Source organism: Dama dama, chromosome 29 (genome assembly GCF_033118175.1).
Source record: "Dama dama isolate Ldn47 chromosome 29, ASM3311817v1, whole genome shotgun sequence".
Lineage (NCBI taxonomy): Eukaryota > Metazoa > Chordata > Mammalia > Artiodactyla > Cervidae > Dama > Dama dama.
Window position 1 is genome coordinate 46,240,222 of NC_083709.1, and position 21,679 is coordinate 46,261,900.

The 21,679-nt window shown below is 42.7% G+C and overlaps 1 protein-coding gene across 1 annotated transcript in view; it reads left to right on the plus strand.

Annotated features, from left to right (window-relative positions):
* GLDC (glycine decarboxylase) overlaps positions 1-21,679 on the plus strand; it is a 91,021-nt gene that overhangs the window by 62,372 nt on the left and 6,970 nt on the right. The window contains exons 17-24 of the mRNA XM_061132710.1: positions 2,408-2,533; positions 3,960-4,109; positions 6,124-6,236; positions 7,794-7,935; positions 10,329-10,440; positions 16,637-16,732; positions 19,984-20,156; positions 21,540-21,620. Of these exons, the coding sequence (XP_060988693.1) occupies positions 2,408-2,533; positions 3,960-4,109; positions 6,124-6,236; positions 7,794-7,935; positions 10,329-10,440; positions 16,637-16,732; positions 19,984-20,156; positions 21,540-21,620 (993 nt within the window). The remainder of the gene's footprint in view (positions 1-2,407; positions 2,534-3,959; positions 4,110-6,123; positions 6,237-7,793; positions 7,936-10,328; positions 10,441-16,636; positions 16,733-19,983; positions 20,157-21,539; positions 21,621-21,679) is intronic.

A 21,679-nucleotide genomic window follows, 5' to 3' on the forward strand; every position in this document is an offset into this window, starting at 1 on the left:
GATCAGTGATTGAATTTCCTATACAGAGGGAAGACATTGACCCAAACAAACTAAAAAAACACCACCAAAACCTGTATGTATTTTTCTTTTCTCTGTTGCCTGAGGCAAAGTAGTGGCCTTTGGGTTTTGGATTTGACCAGTGGTAAGAAATTGATTTCCCTTGCAAAGGACTTCTCCTTAATCCTTCACTCATTCGGCAAGTCTTTTGAAGATGAGCTATGTTGAGTCTATGCCAGGCACACTAAGGAGTTAGAAAAACACAGCATCCACCTAAATTGGCGTAATGAACCAAAGAGAGTTAGTGTTGGCTAAAATATCAAATCTAGGTTCTGTCCTAGAACCTAGGACATTGTCCTAGAACTTAGGTATTGGAAGTCCCTTACAATACCACAAATTTTAAAGTGAGGATCCGCATAGAAAATCAGAAATGTCTAACAGCAACAAATCATTGAAAAAATGAGACATTTTGTTCCTGCTAATTCTTATATCCCTAGACAGTGTATTAAAAAGCAGAGACAACACTTTGCTAACAAAGGTCTGTATAGTCAAAGCTATGGTTTTTCCACTAGTCATGTGCAGATGTGAGAATTGTACCATAAAAAAGACTAAGTGCTGAAGAATTGATGCTTTCAAACTGTCGTGTTGGAGAAGACTCTTGAGAGTTCCCTGGACAGCAAGGAGGTCAAACCAGTTAATCCTAAAGGAAATCAACCCTGAATATTCATTGGAAGGAGTGATATTGAAGCTGAAACTCTAATACTTTGGCCACCTGATGTGAAGAAGCTGACTTCTTAGAAAAGACCCTGATGCTGGGAAAGATTGAGGGCAGGAGGAGAAGGGGGCAAGAGAGGATGAGATGGTTGGATGGCATCACTGACTCAATGGACATGAGTTTGAGCAAACTCTGGGATAGTGAAAGACATGGAAGCCTGGTGTGCTGCAGTTCATGGGGCAGTTCACCATTCAAAGAAGTGCTAACTGTCCACAGAAGAAGAACAAAGTAATTTCATCTTTGCCTCTGTTTATAGTTCTCTTTGGGTCACATGCATTTTGCTTAAATAGATGGCTTTGCTGTTTTTGAGGAAACAGCTGTTAAGTTAAATTTCCCCTTCATAAGCCCATTTTTATAATGCTCATCTGTTTTTCTTCACAGGGTGACAATATTGGTTCTAGAATTAAAAACAAAAACAATTGTTTTCAGGGTCAACATTGCTTCTCCTTACTGCTTTCTGTTGGAGGGAACTTCAGGGTGCCCTTTCCTGTAGTGGGGCATCATCAGATCACACAGAGCATGTGTCTTCACCTTTAGTCACACGATTTGGGGGCAGGAAATGAAAATGATTTAAGCCTGGGAATTTTAGTATTATGCCCACCAACCATTTTCCATAAGAATTCAACACATCTTTAAGCTCTTGAAATACTCTCTGTTGATCTCTTCAACTTGAGGTGGCACGCCCTCATTCTGAGTTCCTTTGGCATCTGTGGGCACTAGACTTTTTTTTTTTTTAGAATTTTCATTTCCCTAATTATACTGGCAACACCAAGATCACTTTAGAAAGAGAGGAGTAGTCTCCTGACAAAACAAGAAATGTTTCCTCCCAGCCAAGGAGTCTTATTTGAGGTGATGTAGTCCCTGTCTAAAGGGCCCTTTTATTTATTTATATTTATTTATTTTATTTTTTGATCTGGTTGTGCTGCACAGCATGTTGGATCTTAGTTCCCCTCTCAGGAATCCGACCCACATCCCCTGCACTGGAATTAATGGAATCTTAACCACTGGACCACCAGAGAAGTCCCTCTAGAAATTTATTCATACAGATGCCAACCTTCTCAGTGAATGCCTTGTGTGAGCACAGGGCAGAAACTGATGGGCATTTGTGCTTGGCTATTCTCATGTAAGCAGAGAATCTATTGCACAGAGTAAGTATCCAGTAATGACGACATCACTGGTGTGTTGTCACTGGGAGGCCTTGGGGTATGTCTACCATTGTCTCTCCTGGGTCCCAGCAGAGCCAAGCACTGGAGCTGTGATGTGTGCATTTGAGTCCTAGAGTTTAATTTCTAATCTCATGTTCTTGTAAGGTGCTTTCTACACATTATTGTTGAGGCAAGGTTAGAACAAGCCTAGGCTTGTTTTGGTGTTACTGGGATAAGGACGGAGAGTGTTAATATTCTGAAAGTCTTTAGGGAACAGTATTTGGGGATCCCGGTGTCAGCTCCTGTGTTGGACACTGTTTTGCAATATAGTAATGATGAAGTTGTAGCAGATGTTAAGGCACCACCAGGCAGTTTAAACAGAGTATATGGCACCTATTGTATTTATGCTCCAAGCATTCCGTAGGACTCTTCTGCCATTACAAACAGCCTGGTGATTTTTCTCTTTCCTTCCTTTCGTTCCATTCATAAGGTCTGCCTCATTCCAAAATCTGCACATGGGACCAATCCTGCAAGTGCCCACATGGCGGGCATGAAGATTCAGCCTGTGGAGGTGGATAAATATGGGAACATCGATGCAGCTCACCTCAAGGCTATGGTATTCATCATCCACTTACCAGATGGGGGAGGTCTGGGTTGGAAAGAAGTGGCGGGGATCAGGGATGGTTTAGGTCAATGTTATCTTCTTTTGCATTCTCGTTGAAAGACTGCAGTTCCTTCTCTGAATGGGTCTAGGGAAAATGGCATAAAATCAGAAAACCTAGCCATGTCTATAAGAAAAATAAGAGCAAGAGTCACATTTTTGGTCCATAGTAAAAGTGATCATAGTCTCTTTCATCTCTTCCTTCTTTATCAAGGAGAAGGTCCTTTAAACTGAAATTCCATCCTCTAATATGTGCATGTGTAAGAAACTGAATGAATTATTTATGGTGGTAGTAAGACTAGTCCTTGCAGAATCTGCCTGCTTCCTCCTGCCCAATCTTCCTCTCCTTCTCCCATGAACAAACTGGAAGTCACAGGTATTCTCAATCTTTGTATTGGGGATTAAAACAGAAATGTAGATTTTGCAGATGTTTGTGATGGTCCCAGCCATTACTTGCTGAATTTCATGCAACATTCCATCCTCCTTCCTGCAACACCAACCCCCACCCCCAACCTCCAACCTTCAGGAAGATGTTGCCTAGCAACCGTATCTGCTTTCCACTGGTGGACTGGAGGCTGCATCTTAAGAGGGAAGGAAATCACTTGAATGGCAATGCGATTTTGTTGGGGTTATTAGGCATGGAGACTGAGAACTTCATGTAACTACTTTCAAAAGGAAGATAAAAACAAACAATACTATTCATCTCTCACATCCACCTCCCCACTTCCCATTGCCCCATAAAGTTTTTACCAATAAATGTTCTGGGTCAAAATGTGTAATTATTAAGTCTCTCCAATATAGGATATGATTTTAAATTTTTGTTTGTTTGTTCTGTTTTCACATGAGCCTCTTCTCTGACTTGCTGGTCAAAAAAACATATATGCTTGCCTTCTGTCAAAAGGAAAAATGATGTTTATTTGTTTGTTTTAAATCAGAGCAGAACATTCCTAATGGGAGTTCTAATTTCAATGGAATGGGAGGGAAAGGGGATAGGATGGATTTGGCAAGATGAGTGTAATGAGATGAACTATGAGAACTGACTTGTCTGGAACCAGAAAAAATCTGAAATAATTATTGAGATGATTTGAACCAAAGGAGGACCACTTTAGACAATTGAGCCCAAAATATCCAGAAATCTTCTGAACAGTTTTTTGGTCTTTACCATGGAGACTTGGTCTAAAGGATTCTTGTTATTTCTTTAGAATGATTTATGAAGGGAGAAATGGCTATGGACTTCTATTAGTGTCATCCTACATTGAGACAGTTTGAGAAATGAAAAGACCAAGACTTCATCTTTCTTAATCCTTTAAAAAATGAGGAATTGGTTAAGAAAGAAACATTTCCTCTCGTTATCTCCCTCCGCCCCTTTTCTGTCTCACAGGTGGATAAACACAAGGAGAACTTGGCAGCCATCATGATTACATACCCATCCACCAATGGAGTGTTTGAAGAAAACATTGGAGACGTGTGTGACCTGATCCACCAACACGGAGGACAGGTCTACCTGGATGGAGCAAACATGAACGCTCAGGTGGGCAATGTGAGAAAATGGTTATGAAAAAAAAATTATTTTGTCTTCTTGACAGTTGTCTTAAAACATGACACTGAATTCAGAACAGAGACTGACTTTCTATATTGCCAAATCAAAGTATGTACTGCAATCACTGAGATTACAGACCCTGGTGCAGTGGTAAAGAATATCTACCTGCCACTGCAAGAGACAGAAGAGACATGGGTTTGATCCCTGGGTTGGGAAGATCCCTTGGAGTAGGAAATGGCAACCCACTCCAGTATTTTTGCCTGGAAAATTTAATGGACAGAGGTGCCTGGCAGACTACAGTCCATGGGGTTGCAAATAGTTGGACATGAGTGAGTGACCGTGCTCATACACAGGCATGCACGCATGCGGGCGCACACACACACACACACACACACACACATATCCCAGGAAGGTCATGAAGTCACAGGGGGTGCTGGGGAGGAAGTAAAAAGGTTGACGAGAAGCAGGGAATGAGCTGAATTTTCTTAGCTTGTTGCAGGGAGGGGCGGGGGGTAATCCTTAAAGGCGAGAAGTTCACCTGCCTCCCTTCCTGAGGGAATTAACACCCCAGGTTTGGCCCCTGGTGGATACTGAGCTCCCATGACCTTGGACTAGCTTCAGTTTCATTAGTGTAAAACAGCTGCACATCTCTGGCTCTGAGGGCTGATCCTGACTACTTGCTGGGCTGTGTGTACGTAGGGGGTGGTCTGTGTGATGTTTTGTTGTTGTTGTTCAGTCGAGCAAGTTGTTTTGGACTCTTCTGCTACCACGGACGGCAGCATGCCAGGCCTCTCTGTCACTCAGTATCTCCTGAAGTTTTCTCAAGTTCGTGTCTGTTGCATCGGTGATACCATCCAGCCATCTCCTCCTGTGATGCCCTCTCTCCTACTGCCCTCAATCTTTTCCAGCATCAGTAACTTTTCCAATGAGTCGGCTGTTAGCATCAGATGACCAAAATACTGGAGTTTCAGCTTCAGCATCGGTCCTTCCAACAAGTATTCAGTGTTGATTATCCTTAAGATTGATTGGTTTGATCTCTTTGCCATCTGAGGGACTCTCAGGAGTCTTCTCCAGCACCACAGTTCGAAGGCATCAGTTCTTCAACACTTCGCCTTCTTTACAGTCTGTGTGACACGTGCCTTTGAGGAGATGCTTTAGGGAGACTTTGGAGGGCAGGGACACATCATCTTTTAAAGAGTCTTCTCAACTTCCTCACCTTTTTTTTTTAAACCATTTCAGACTCTTTCATTTAAAATTTTTTTAAATTTTTTATTTGGCCCCAGTGAGTGGCATGTGTAGTTTTAGTTCCCCAACCAGGGATTGAACCAGTGCACCTTGCATTGGAATTATGGAGTCTTAACCACTGGACTGCTAGGGAAGTCCCAATTTCAGACTCTTTCTGTTTTTCTTTGCTTCTGTCTGATCTCTTTTGAGCAGTCCAGGGATTGTCTATTGATTCAATAGCATAAATGAGTCTTGTAGTTTTTATCCCATCTACAATTAGCTCAAATGCCAAAGTGGCAGGAACACCTGTTGAATGTTGTGGCTGGTACCAGGATGGTCTCGGGAAAACTGTGAGGCCCCCTTCCTCTCTCTCAGCTCAGTATTCTCTCAGATAGCCTTCCAGCCCTCTATATCCACGTGTCCTAAGGGGCCCTTCAGTAAAGTGCATGATACCCAAAGCTAGGGTGCTAGACATGCTGGGGTGAAATTGCCTGTTTCAATAGCAGGGAAAGCCTATATTTCCCCTCCCCTTTCTTGTGGGTGGATAATTAGGAGTTGATGGTATATTCAAATCATACTTTACATCTAAATGGTCAATTGCTGTTTCTATAGAAACTGCAGGGCATGCTGCCCGTGGGATGTCAGGTTTGAGCTGCCATCTAAGGCCGTTTCTGTGCACATCTCCTCCTGCCTCTCCTCTCAGGGGAGCAGGATGGCTGTCTCTCCAGAGCACCCTTTCGAGCTCTTGACTTTTGCTTTTGGTTCTTTCCCTTTGTGACAGGTGGGAATCTGTCGTCCAGGAGACTTTGGGTCTGATGTCTCACATCTTAATCTTCACAAGACCTTCTGCATTCCCCATGGAGGTGGTGGCCCTGGCATGGGGCCCATTGGAGTGTGAGTTCTGGGCCCTGGTTTCAGGATGGCTTTGAAGACTGAGAATCAGAGAGTGGCCCCACACTCTGTTCTTCTCATCGAGGACTTCAGGTGTTAGGATACCTTCACATGTAGCGTGCCTTTAGGGGCTGGGTGATGAGCAGTGAATGGGTGCTTTCAAGGAGCTGAAGCAAACATAGATTTTTATTAATCACAGTGTGAATGGCCACACTCAGCTCCCAGTCATGTATAGACAGAGCAGGTTTATTAACAGAGAAATGAATAGTAAGCTTTACTGGAGCATTATGGGTAAGAACTGGTATAATAGCACCTAGAAGGGTCTCTTGGACTTTAATTTAGACTTCCAAGCAGCTTTCTTTTTATTTTATTTTATTTTTTTGGCGTGAAACAACACAAATTTATTTTCCCACACTTCTAGAATCTAGAAGTCCAAGATCAAGGTGTGCGCAGGTTTGCTTTTCTCCTGAGGTCCCTCACCTTAGCTTGCAAAAGGCTGCCTTCTTGCTGTGACCGCCCGTGGTCTTTCCTCTGTGTACATGCATCCCTGGCACATCTCTCTTTTCAGGAGGACACCATTCATACTGAACTAGGACCCCACCTTATGGCCTCGTTTAGTCTTCATTACTTCTTAGCTTTATTTTTAAAATCAGCTTATGGTTACATCTGAGGGTCTATCATATAACATGGTGGCTAAAATTGATAACACTACTGTATAATTAAAATTTGCTAAAGGAGTAGAACTCAAATGTCCCCCTGCCAAAAAAGGAAATTGGGTGTAATATTTTGGACATTTTACAGCCTGAATTCTTATTACATCTGAAATAAGTAAGAAGGAAACAAACCTTATTACTAGAAATAATTGGATGAAGTCAGAATAAGACTAAAGCAATATCTCGGAGCAGTTGGTAACTTTTTAAACTGAAATCAAATCATCTCATGGAAATGATGCTGAGCAACCATTTCCGGAGCGTCTTCCTTTTTCCCAAAATGTACGGAAGGGGCCAGTCTTCAGAGATATGAGGAGCCTGCCCCCTTGGTTTTTTCTTCTTTCCTTTTTGATTCCTAGTTTCAGTAGTAAGCAGCAGGGTTGCAGTGCCTCAGCTGTGGGGGAGGTGGGGCAACTGATGTTCACATGCTGGCCTGTGATTGTTACCCTATGGGGCATCTCAGCAGCATCCTTCTATATCCCTTAGATGCCTTTGGAAAGAATGTGGCGCCAGGGCAGGGAGGGAGAGGGTGTGAGGGGCTGGGGTGTCCCCACATCCTCATGAGCCCATAGCTCTGCATGCTGTTCCAGGCTGCCTGCCTCTCCCCAACTCTCCACTATGGTTCTTATTTGAGCTGCTACGAGGCTGATGGCTGGTGAGCCGTGCCTCCAGCAGAGGAGGAAGGAAGGGAGACTTCCTGAACATATGCCCCTTAGCATGTGCTGGGTCCCTTCCATGTCAGAGTTCCTTTGCTAGGAATAGAGCTTCCTGAGAGGGCCCAGCACCTGCCTGTTTGGTTAGACCAGATCTTTTTAACATCTTCTAAATTTGTATTTAAAAAAATATACAGGAAGAAGCATCTTGTTCCTTTTCTGCCTAATCATCCCATCATTTCGGTAAAACCAAGTGAAGACGCCCAGGCTTTGGGCACCGTCAGCGCAGCCCCATGGGGCTCCAGTTGCATCTTGCCCATTTCATGGGCTTATATTAAGGTGAGGCCTGTTATTGCATGTTAGACAGTTTGGGGGGAGTGATGTGTGGATGGGGACTTGAGACTGCAGATTCCTTCTTGACTTAAAAATGAAGAAATCCATGATTGAGATGCGGTTCAGTGAAAGTTGCTGACAACTTGAGTGGAAGAAACCTTCCTAAAGAGATCAGCTAAAATTCATTTTATCTTTTCTTCATCAGGCTGTTTTCCTTTGGGTTCTCTCAGTGGGTTTAACACCAGAGAAACTGACATGCCAGATATATTTTTCCAGACAGAGCTAAGTTCCATGAGTCATGTGGATGTTCTGGCCACGTCATTCGGTTTCCTGTAGGATTTGTACAGCCCCTCACAAGAGAAAAACAGTGCATATACTAATTATTACACTTGGTTGAGATCCTGGGATAAATTTTAGGAATACATCTCATTTTGCTTTATATTTCTTGGGAGCCTGGAGGGTAAGATGAAAATAGCAGAAATTCACTTATGTAGAGGTTTTCCCAAAGATCTTTGCCCTTTAGGGCCTGTGGAACTATACTCTCGAAGGTAATTAGACTTTGTCATAGAACGGGCTTCCTTCTTTTGTGTTTTTAAAAAAACAACAACAAAAACAATTAAAAAGAAACCCAAAACACATTAGGGTTAGAGTTTATTTTATACAGTTCTTATTTAAACTAGCCTGCCCACCTCCTGAGCTGACAAGATCACACACTGGATAGGAGCACTTCTTCTGCCAGTAATTAGAGCAGTCTTCCCCAACTGGTTCCCCTCCTGAGAGAAAGCGAGAATCTGGTGAAATAAACCCCAAACTCAGCTATGCACATCTTGCCGGATGACTCTCTGGGCTGCTTGTTATTCTTGAACAGTGTGGTATTTATGATTCTTAATGAAAACTTTCTGGGAAGCTGGGACAACAATTCTGTACCCCAGAGACTAAAACCTGCGTTTTCAAATCATCCTCGAGTTGTTTTGCAAATAGCAACAAGAATAATCATCATAAAGGTCTGCTTCTTTGCAAACAGAATCTTAATTCCCAGCTTCCTTTTGGTCTCTGTGAACCTTAGTCATTTGTTATGGAATGTTATTTGGGTTAGAGATGATTTTCCACATATAGAAAATAAATGCCCTAGGGCTGGTTTGGCTGTGTGCCAGATACACCAGACAGACTCAGTTTAAGAATGAAATAAATATGGTAGGGTTTCAGCCACCCCTCCTACCTTGGGCCCTTTCTTTATTTCAGGCTGTTGTTACTTATTACCAGGACTCTAGCATTATCGTCTTCTCTCCTTTATACAGTTCTTCTCATATACTCCCTGCAGAACTGCTAGATTTCCGCCAAGACTCTCCAGCCTCTCCTGGCTTCCCTTGGCCTCTACTGCTGGATGTCCCAGCCCACACAAAATCCTTAGGAGATTCTCCCCAAAATGCACTTTCCCAGGCCCCATTCCAGAGAGAATCAATTCAGTATATGCAGGGTAGAACTGGGGCCATAAAGTTGCTCAGACTCTGATGCACAGGTCCAGAGGCAGAGGCCAAGTTCAGGTCTTTCCCAGCAAGGATTTGAGGCTTGTGAGAGGTGGTCACAGCCCACCTGACTCTACAGCAATGCCCCGGCTGCAGCCACGTGCCTTCCTTTCATACCTTTGTTTCTGCTGTTATTCTCACCTAGAGTGTCTTCCCCTTTCTCTTTGTCTGTCCAAATTCTACCCATTTTCAAGTTTCTACTCAAGTTCTAGCTCTTACTCTAGAAACCCTTCTTTGACCAACCTGGCAAAACGTGTCCTCTCCTTATTTTGAACTTTGGTGTCCCTGCTCTGTTATTTCATTTGTTTTACATCATTTGTGTAGGCAGTACAAATTGGTACAGTCTTGGTTTTAAACTCTTCGCTGGTGATGATATCCCCATAAAATCATAGGGACTTATGAACTACCAGAAAAGGGTAAGATTGAGAACCTGACAGTTTAAACATAAAAACCTGAACTATGGACAATTGAAAGACAAACCATACAAAATGGATTCAGAGGGGATTTTGGCCAAGATCCCTCAAGATTCCTGGCAATTATCAAGGCATCTCAAATTCACAATGAACAACCAAACAAACTCCTCAAAAGCAGTTCTTTTTCTTGGGTAAATAAGGCGATAGTCAGCAGTCAGTTTTGCCCTGTTCAAAGCTTTCTAACTACAATAAAAAACATAAAATTACTGTTCAAAGAGGGAAACCAAAAGCTATTTTAGGCTTAGAGAAGACTACGAGATATCTTAGTTAGGATATTTCACTCCCCTGCAATCCAGAGCGTGCTGGGGAGCCGACTTCATTTCATCTGGGAATATCTTTGGTTAGTGTCCATTGGGTCTCCCTGTTCCATGGTTGATGACTAATTTTTCCTCTATTGCAGATGATGGGAGGCAAGGGCCTTAAACAGGCCACAGAAATTGCTATTTTGAATGCAAACTACATGGCCAAGAGATTAGAAAAGCACTACAGAGTCCTTTTCCGGGGTGCAAGAGGCAAGTATGAACTTCAGACTACATTCACTTTGGCTTTTTTCTTAGCCAAACCAAGTTTGACCTAGTGGATGTGACTTGCAGAAGTGGGTGGGAAACTTCTGTTTCTCAACCAGAGTAAAGCCTAGAGGTACTGGAAATAACTTCCATTTAATAAACAGCTTAAGGATATTGGTGGGGCTCTGCCATGCACAACTCACAAGAAGGACCACACCATAGAGAGACATGAGCTTCTGACCTCCCCCAGCCATGAGAATGAGTGGAATAATTCTAGTTGGGAGAGCCTTCTGGGAGGAGCCTCTTGAGATAAGCCTGAAAGGAAGCGCAGCAGAACCCCAGCGGGAGCAAGCTAGAGAGAAAGGAGTTGTCTGAGTGTTGGGTGGGCTGAAGGATGGGATAGGAGGAGAGGGAGCATGGGCTTTTTGAGGGTCTTGGAAGGCTCTGGATTCCACCCTTGGGCCAGAAAGGTTTCTGGGCAAGGGGATGACCGGATTAAGAGGATGTTAATATCATTAAGACAGTAGCAGAGGATGAGCATGCTGTTAGAAGTAGAATCAGAGGACTTATTTACTAATTAGTTGAGAGTAAAAACCTTTTAGGGAAGCCTCTATAGCTTATAATGGAGGGAGGGAGACAGAGATGGAGGGACTAGGTCTCCCTGGAAGTGACGGGAGGGGCTGGCACAGGTGGACTTGCAGAGGTGTGGCCCTGGGCACAGAGTCTGAGAGCAGACTCTTGGAAGTGGTGAGACCCAAGGAAACCATATTGAGAAACCAGAGCGAAACCTCTCGAGTGGATGGCTGCATGGAACGGGTGCAGGAAAAGCAGCGCCTGGTGAGAGGGCACCTGCACTGAGGCAGCGTCGGGCTCCCCACTTCCCACCCGCTGGCGTTTCCCTGGCACCCATCAATCCTGCCTCCGCTCTGGCCACACCTCCTCCCTGAGGCTGTCCTTTCCTTTCCTGGTGGTGAGAACTAGTCCTCTTGGCTCCTTCCACCACAAGGCGTCTCCCACTCACTCATCGTCGGCCCGCTCCTGCAGACCTTGAGCTCCTGCAGCGGGGAGGCTGTGGCTGCCTCGGTCCCTGGCATCGTGTCAGCACATCACACACAGTCAGTACACGTGGGCGGGCCCGCGTGACATGGAGGCGCAGCTGAAGAGCAGGTGGCTGCCCTCTCAAGTCTTAGAAAGGACCCATGCCTTTCACAGCTAGGACGCCTCCTGTCACCTTTGAAAGCAGTTAGGGCCAACAGCAAGGCCAGGGCCAGATGGAAATGGGCTGAGACGTGGACTGAGGCCCGGAGAAGGCAGACACTTTCATGGTCTGGGGGCTTTAGTGTGAAGGGGGCAGGAGCTGCTGCAACAGGATGCAGCTTCATCCATTTTTAAATAGAGAATAAGGTGATTTTAAGCTGCCAGGGCAAAGGCTGTGAAGAGGTGAGAGTGAAGCTGCTGTAGAAGGAATAATAGGAGAGGCATCAAGTCACCCTGGAGGTGGTTGGGAGGGGCTGCCCTGAGAGTCAGGTGGGCAGGACCTGGCTGTGGCCGTGGATCGGAGAGCAGGGACCGCCGGGTGTTGAGCCTGGGGCAGAGAGCAGAGAGCGGTCAGTAACCAGAGTCCAGCCCCAGGGCCACAGCAGCAAGGCCCCGCTTCGTCTCTTGGCCTGTGTGCATCTGCATCTGTGATCTTGCTTTGTGAATATGTATCCACAAGGGTGGTTCCGGAGTTTGAAAATAGAAAAGAACTAAATAATCAGGAGCTCTGGTTAGCAATGCTCCCCAGAGAGGAGAAAAGAACGTTGTGGGCAATATGTCTCTAAGCAACACAATGAAATACTTCTGAAGTGGGTATTAAAGAAGCTACAAGAGCTACTAATTAATTCAAATATAGCTCCTGTGCTGTGAGATGCATCCTGCTTCTGTATTGGCCTTCAGGATAGCATCAGTCTTTGCTATATAAGTCATGTGCATGTGCTCAACATGGAAAATTTGGACAAAGAAGTTTGAGGAAGAAAATGTAAATGACCCATGGTTTCATCAAGCAGACATAACAACTTAATATTTTGTTGTATTTCTTCCCACTGTACTTTTCAGACAATTTAGATCATATTACAAACAGCTTGTATCTTGTTTTTTTAACTTTATTTTATATCCTGATCATTTCCCTTGTCATTAAATGTCCTTTGAAAGTGGCTATATCCATTCTATGGTATGTCTCATGTGTCAAATTCTATGGGGTTCCCTCACCACCACCACCACATTATTTGTATTTGTAACAATGCTGCAATGAATATCTTTTACTTAGGTTTTTTTTTTTTTTAAACACCCCTGATTATCTACATAAGTTAGAGTTGTAGAAGACAAATTATCTCAGGATATGAATGCATTTACGCACTTGAAATGTTTAACCTTGTCTCCCCCCAGATCCTTAATTCAAACTTACGTCACACTAACAGCCTATGAGTGACCATTGTACCAGGGCCCAGTGAGCACCAACTGCCAGGCTGGGAACACAAACCAAACCCAAAATGTTTTTGCCAATGTGATGCATGGAAATAATCTTTTTGCTTTAATTTACAAGGTATAGGGTGCTTTTTTCCAAATTGTTAAATAATTTTTTATTTAATACTTCCTTAGGATTAAGTTTGACAACTTCATTGAGATAGGAGTCACGTACCATGCACATCACCCACTGAATTTTCAGTGGTTTTAGTGTGTTCACAGAGTTGTGAGATGCAAACCTGAGTTCCTTAGAGTGAGAATGAATGTGGTGTGAACCACATGGGGGTAGACGGTACTCGAGGAGGGGAAAGAGAACAAGTACCGATCAGGTGCCTGCCGTGTGCTTGGCAGCAAGTGACTGCTTTAGGCAGAGGCTGTCCCAGGAGGTTTGTAACACAAAAAGATGGATGAAATTTCCATTTGTTTTGACATTTTACCCCAGAATTAAATAATGAATTGTATTTCTCGTCCCGAGCAGAAATAGATTGGTGATTACAGACTTTATTACCCAATCCCAAAGTTCATGAAACAAAACTTGTCTCGTGCTTGGTCTGGTAAACACATTCATTACACAATCAGAGGTTTGGTATTTTAGGGCCTAAAAAAGAATGATCACTGTACCTCCTGATAGCCCAAAATAGAAATGTTCTTAATAAACACTTTGTATCCCAGAATGTCTAATGGCGATATCAGAAGACCCTTGCTCATCTTAGTCATATTTACCAGCTCTAAATAAGACTGGAATTATGGGCGACTGTGAGGCAATAATTTTAATGAACTACAGGCATTCCTCACCAACCCCCCCCCCCACTTTTTTTTTTTTTTGCAGAGCGGTAAGACTTGGGGAATCTTCGCTCTCCAACCAGGGGTAGAACTCCTGCCCCTGCAGTGGCAGCATGTCGTCTTAACCATGGGACCCCCAGGGGAGTGCCCAGGCTTCCCTTTATGAGCCATTTCTTTGAGAGATTTGAAAATATCAGCTAAACTTGTTGAGGCTTAGGGTTTTGTGAAGCAAGGAATTGATAAGCAAGAATTGGGATGGGGAGCAGCAGTAGTATTTATTCTGCAAGGATGAGGAAAGGAATTGCCTCGGGTAAACAGAGGCATTTTGAAAGGGGGAATTAAAAATGTTCACAAGTGTCTGCTTTTGTGGGAGGCTAGGCTCACTGCCTGATCTAAGCAGAGTTCTTGTCAGTGGAACAGACCATTTTGTTAGTGTCCCAGTGTTTTCTTTATGTTTCAACTTCTTAAATGCTTGTCCGTTTCTGACCTTAGACAAATCTTAACTCTGCCTGGAAATTCTTGTCCTGAGGAGTTTTCCTTGTGGCCTTTATAGGCTGGTGGACATGGGCTTCAGAGGCTGCGCCCTTGCAACCCTGGCTGGGACGTGGCCTCCTGAGGCTAGGGGCCCCACCCATCTGCCCTCATTCCCAGGAAAACTGGCCTCTTGATGCTGTTTGTTGTGGTCCCTGGATTGCAACCGAAAAGCATGACTGAGTGTCGATTGCCCACCCAAGCTTTCTAATTAGTGAGTGAGTTCCATTTATTTCTAGGCACTCACTCTGAGGATGCAGGAAAAGTAAGTTCTGGTTTGGGGAAGTCTTATATTTCTGTAGCACTTTCCCAGGTCATCCTCAGCCTTGTAAGATAATTCATGAGGGGTTGGGAGAGGGATGTTCCAAGCGTAGAGCCAAGGCACTTCTATTTTGCTTTTCTATCGTCTCCTACCCCCATCCCTGGCTTCTTTCCTTGCTCCTTTGACTTGTTATCATTTCAGACTCGGTTATAGTCATGGTTAGGCCCTGAGGAAACACCTACTCACTGAAAATTAAAACTTGCACTAATCAGTTTATACAATTTCTACTTCAGATTCCTCTGACTCACCATATGCCATAGAAGATTTGTATATCTTTTCTCCCTAAAAACTGCAAACAAAGATGATCATCTAGGGGTCTGGCCTCCAACAACCACGAAGTTTAAATGTCACCCCTTTTCAGGCTCAAGTAGAAAGAGACACTGAAATCCCACTAACAGTTTCCATTTGAACATATTAGAATATGGATTTAGAAAATAACATCTGAACCTCATTTTGGAAATGGAACTCTTCCCAAACCACTTGGCCGTGGAAGGGGCCTCTGCAGATGAAGTCTTGATTTAGCAGCGCTGGGCTGGGCTGGGCTGGGCTTGATGGGGCCTTTCAGTAACTGAACCTTTGCTTGAAAGACTGTGCTGTCTGCCGGCCAGCAAGAGAGACTCCTCCCCATCATGAGCCTGTCTCCTCCTCCCCTCCTTCCAGCTGAGTGTTCCGCAGAGCAGAGCAGAGCAGTGAGGTCCATTAGCCTTTTTCTTTGAGTTGTTGTTACAATGCCAGGGTGGTTGCCAGAACCTCAGAAAAGAAGGGTTGAAGCTCAAGGCTTGGCTCCCCAATTGTGGTAGCATAGTGGGGCATTTAGGATTCCTGAAATTAATAGTTGATGAGGAGTTAAATAATTTCAGTTTTCCCCCTGAATATTCCAGCTGGTCTTTTCTTTAAGGCACTTTTTTCCCCCCTCTAAATTTATCTACCTCTGAATACATTTTTCTCCTTTTGAACCATACTCCTTACTATTGAATCCTCATCATTGTTAGAAAGCTTGTTTTAAAGATATGTGTTGACAGTATATTCAAAGTCTTAGGTTCTCATACTTTTATTTACAAACAAAGCCAACCCCTTCATATGTATTCATCACACAAGAAGCAGAGCAGTTCACAGATTTTGTCTTCAGGGGCTGTTAATGACTAGAGCCATTCTCCTCAGGATTGAGAAGTTACGACTGCTCCAAGTATCTTTAAGTAGATTCATTGTTTGCTGAGAATCAGGATAGTGGGTTAAGAAGGGGTGCATTATTTTTTACTGAGTAGATACTTTCCTTGAAGATAATTCATCAGTTATGTAGGCCATGGCATTTGGGAAACTCCCAGGAATGTTGTTCTATTTAAGAAAATGCTGACTTAGTGGTTTATTCTTGATGTTGGATGGGTGGTTAACAGCTCATACTGGGGAGATGGTGGCCTGAGCCTAGAGAAGCAAAGTGAACTGACCGCCGCAAGACTTCAGCCTCTTCAGCTCCTTGCTACTTGTGGTATGCTGTTCAACAGCCTTATTTCTAATTCTCAGTCTGAAGCCTGAAACTGAAACCTCAGAAGCCCCTTTGAAGAATCATATAAAATTCTGTGTCTTATATATATACGTTTTAGTATATATTTACCTGCCCACAGAAGAAACCATTAATTGGATATTGGGAGCAAACTTGTTGAAAAACGTATCAAGGAGTTTTAACACTAGAAATATTTTATATAAAAGGACCAGGCATGATGACATTTTAAACTGTTGCAAGTAGATTTTCGGTCTTTTGAGTAAAAATTGTCTCATCCCCAGGGACCTTAGTAAACCTTCCAGCTCCTGTTCTGCCTGCCACAGCTTCCTGGTTCATGGGTGTGTAGAACACTGAGGATGGAACAAATTGGCATGACATGTTAACAGTTTTTATATGTAATAAGAGCAGATGAAGGCTTTATTGTCAACTATAACTTACCAAGTACCCATTGTTCCTTGGTCCTCAATGATATGCATTAAAAAACTGATTTATTTGCTCATTTTCTTGGGTAAAACAACAAGCTGATGTTAATCGTGAACGGAAATAATTTTTCTCAACAGGATATGTGGCTCATGAATTTATTTTGGATACAAGACCCTTCAAAAAGTCTGCAAACATTGAGGCCGTGGATGTGGCCAAGAGGCTTCAAGATTATGGTGAGTGGTCTCACAGGAGAGACCCCCTTAAGGAGAACTTGGATTTCTGACATTTATGCAGCTGCCCATCCTGGTTATGGACCACAGACTGAATGTGTTTGCACCACAGTAAACTGATCCACAGGCTAAATGGCGAGCCGTAGACTGTGGGTAAAGAAAAATCTTTCCCTGTGGCCCCACAGATTCTGTCCTTTGAAAGATATTAAATCACATATCTTGAATCCATCAACAGCTAGGAAAGGAGTCTTTATTGTTAACAAAATTTAAAATCCCAAAGAAAATGATTGCTGTCTTCTGTCCATGTTTCTGGTAAATGTATTTCACCTATTCCACTCCTAGTAGACAGAGAGGGCCATGAAGAGGTAAGTTGGTGTGATGGTAGAGGAAGTGGAGAGCCTACAATGTGTAGGAATATTGGATGAATGGCATTTGAGTTTTATGGCATTTGAGCCACCTCAGCCGTGGCATAACTGTTTCAGCTGCTGCTAGAGATGAAGGAATAGGTGCACCTTGTTTTCACAGAGATGATGCAGTTTTCTTTGAAGCTTTTTTTTTTTTTTTAAATCTGTGTATTGTTAGTGGATGTTCACTCAGCACAGGCTTTATTAAAACACATTTTCTTAGTGACAATAACATCAAAGACTCTTCAATTCTCAGGAAGGCTAAATTGGGGAGAACTTTGCCTTTTGATGAATGTGGAGTCTTATCTGAATTTTAAGATGATTTGAATGACTTCTTTTAATAAGGAATGTGAAAACTTTAATAATTTTATAGTTTTACTACCATAACAGGAGTCCCACATAGTGACTCATTTCCTCCCATGAATGAATGATCTTATTATGCAGTTACTCTGATAATAAATGGGAAAACCAGAGATGGTTTTCATTAATGAAATTAGCAGTTGCTTCAGAATCTCCTCTTGACCACTCTTGTGACCTGACTTAACCTCCCAGCCAGTGACTGATTCAGGATGAGTCTTCATTTCTGGGGTGTGTGGTCTGTTTCCCACATCTGACTGCAGCAGCATTTGCAGGGAGGGAGGTGAGGGATGGGGGGTAGAGGAGAAGTGGTATTTGGAGTTACTACCCAGTATTCTCAAATTCTGTTCTATCTACAACCTTGATATTTCGATGTTTAATAGAGTGATGGCTACACTTGCCATAAGCCCAGGATGGTCTAGGTGTCTGGCACATAGGAAGCACTCAACAATTGTGTTTAACAAGTGACAGAATAAGTGAATGGCTCTAAAAACAAACAAACAATGAAGATGACAACACAGATTCTGGGTCTTAATCACACCTACTGAATCAGAATTCCAGGGATGAGGCACAGTGATCTGTATTTACAAGTACTTCCTGGATGAATCTTATCAGGTGTGTGAGGGGCACCCTGCCAGAGGGCAGAGATTTCCAAACTTAACTTTGTTAACTTTTTACTTTATATTGGAGTATAGTTGATTAACAGTATCGTGATTAACCTGATTCTGAGTTTTTAAAGGCTCATACCTTGAATTTCCTGAATCAGAGTCAAAATCCAGGAATCTGTGTTTCCATGACAACTCAGATGGTTCCAGATATGGGAACCACTATTGCAGAAAATATTGGGCTGAATTTGCTCACTCATGGAATTGAGGTTGGACTTAATGGCTAATGAGGTCAGCTTGTTGTTTAAAAAGAAAACTCTTTCTGATTTGGGTGACACAGTTGTATGCATTTGTCAAACTTAATTAAATGGTACTTAAAATTTGTGCATTTCACAATAAGTAAGCTATCACAAAAATATGGAAACAGATATTGAATTCAGATATGGAACTCTAGTTAATGATATGCATACTGAAATGTTTAAGGGGGAAGTGTACAAATGACTGTAACATGCTTGAAAATGCATCAAAACTAAGGCAAATGCCTTAGATATGTGATAGGAGTAGATGACTGTGCTTAGTCGACTATTCAATCATGTCTGACACTTTGTGATCCCATGGACTGTAGCCCATCAGGTTCCTCTGTCCATGGGGGTTCTCCAGGCAAGAATACTGGAGTGGGTTGCCATGCCCTCCTCCAGGGGATATTCCCAACCAAGGGATCGAACCCATGTCTCCCACATTGCAGATGGATTCTTTACCAACTGATATGTGATAGGAATAGATGACTAGATACACGATAAAGCAAACAGCATCATTGTAGAAGCCATGTAGGTGTATGGGTGTTCACTCTATAGTCCTTTCAACTTACCAGTATATCTGAAAAATTTCATAATAAAATGTTGAGAAGACAGTCCTCTAAACAATGCAGGCACGACTCTAAAGCACCCCATGTAATGGCGCACACCTGAATTTGGGAACCATTGAAACCTCCAGGGCAAACTTAATTGACAGGGATATCAACCTAGGAGCTGTTCTCCATCTTTTAAAGTTTCACAGGAAAAATTTGTAATTGGGAAAGTTGTTTTTGGCTTTTGTCCAGGAAATCTCTCTCTTAATCATATTTTGTCGATGCATCTTAATATGTGAAAACTTTTGGAAATATAGAAATACCTTCAGCCTGTATTCAGTGTAAATACAAAGACTTTATACATCCTGGCCAATATAAAGTTTTCTCATCTGTAAAATAAGGACAGTAACACTCACATCAGGGTCCTTAATGCTTGTTACCTCATTATTTAGCTTTTGGTAAGCTATTTTAATTTCTCTTAATTGCAAGTAATACATGAACATTATAGAAAGATTCTAAAACACAAGGTAAAATAAAAACCCTAGTCTCATTTTCTGGCAATAATCCTGTTAATATTGTAATATTTATTCTTCTTCAAAACAGCTTCCCTCATAAAATATACACACACATATATAAAGTATGTACATATACACAAACATATATAAATGTATGTATGTGTATATATATGCATATATATTATTGTCATGTTAAAAACAATATCATTATGTAGCCTGCCCTTTTCACTTAAATCGGGTAAATGTTCAGAGCTATTAACAAATACAAATTTAAATGCATGGAATGATTGCATATTTATTGTATAGATACCCACGAAAATTTGCCTACCTGATCCTCTACTTTTGGATGTCACGTTATTTCCTAAGCTTTTCTTCCATAAACAGTGCTGAAGTGAATCCCTAGACATACCCAATAGCAGACTTTTCAGATTGTTTTCCTTGGAATAAATTTTAATAAGTGGAGGCTCTCTCCTTGCAAACTGGGGAGGTCAAAGCTAGTGACAAAATCCCCCCGTCTCCTTGGCAGGATTTCATGCTCCCACCATGTCCTGGCCGGTGGCAGGCACTCTCATGATTGAGCCCACCGAGTCCGAAGACAAGGCGGAGCTGGACAGATTCTGCGATGCCATGATCAGCATCCGACAGGAAATTGCCGACATTGAGGAGGGCCGCATCGACCCCAGGGTCAACCCACTGAAGGTACAGAGGCACTGGTACTTTATCTAAAATATCCTAGAGAGCAGAAAACAGTGTCTGGGTAGGGTGCTGGCAACCTCTGAACTCTTACTGGAAGATGGTATCCTTGCCTAGAATAAGACTTCTTCTGAGAGGATAAATTCATTACCTGAAAGTTTAAATCTTGAATCAACACAGCAGTGGTTACTCAAGTATAATGTGGTTATTTCTGATATGTTCTAATTTTAAATATCTGTTTAGTGGTCACTTGTTGGTTTTACATATTTGTTTGGTGCTGTTCACCCCACAAGGACCCAGTTGGCTGTCAAAGGAGGGAGCAGAGACTGATGGACTCTATAGTTAGAGAAGTCTTACCATTCTGTATCTCTGTTTGATGCTCTCTACTGAGATTATTTACCTTTTATGCTCTGGATAAAGATATTCTCATATTGGAATAGTTACCTCTTAGAACAACCAGACTGGTACTTGGCCTGAATGTTTTACCATGTTCATGGCCTACATTGGAGAAAAATTTGTTAAACATTGCTTCGCCTCTTCAAAACTATGTTCCTTTTATATCTGGTCAGAGCCCAGTTCTGTATTAGGTCCAGCCATTGTTAAGCTGAGGGATCATGAACTGAAAATACCACAAATGCTGTGGTTGTGTCGTTATGGCTCCAAGCCAGAGAAGCAGTCTGAGATGTGCAGAGGAGCTCAGACACATTCTGGAGCTGCCCCGCTGAAGGTGGAGCACTGGGACCAATGGCTGGCGGGAAAAGGCTGGTCCCGTGCGAGTCTCATAGGATAGTGGAGGAATATAATATGATTTGCTCTCATCGGTTTTTCTCTGGATACTGATGATTCTTTCAGGATTTAGACAATTTTTTAAAAAATGGCAATAGATGTCTAAAACATATAATACTGAGGTACAAAAGCAAGTGGAGAATAAAACACACAGAAGATACTATAAGGTTTAAAAGAGTACCAAACTAGGCTCTATGCAGTTTATTAACATATACAGTAATAGTATAAAAACATGAGAATCATGACAACCAAATTCAAGATAGTGGCTGGTCCTGGGGAAGAGGGCCAGCAATAAGATAGAGAGGGGATAGGCTGGCATGGTCAACCATATCTGTAATCCTTCTTATTTTAAAAGCTTAAGCAAACATGACAAAATGTTGATTTATGTTGGGTGGTAAATGTGCTTATTATGTTATTGTAACTTTCTGATATTTGAAATATTTCACAATAAACATTTTCCTACCAAAATTTCCTTCCCCACAAACTGAAACAAAACAACCACCCTCCATCCATGGGCTTTCATCAGCTCACTGGCAAGCATGGTGAGACGTGGAAGGCAGGCTTCTGCTCTGACCCCTCTCCTATCCATTGTCTTTGTCTCAGATGTCTCCACACTCCTTGACCTGTGTCACATCCTCCCACTGGGATCGGCCGTATTCCAGAGAGGTGGCAGCATTCCCACTTGTAAGTTCTCCTCTGAAGCTGGACACGCCAGCTGGTCCAGGTTCACGTGCGTATGAGGG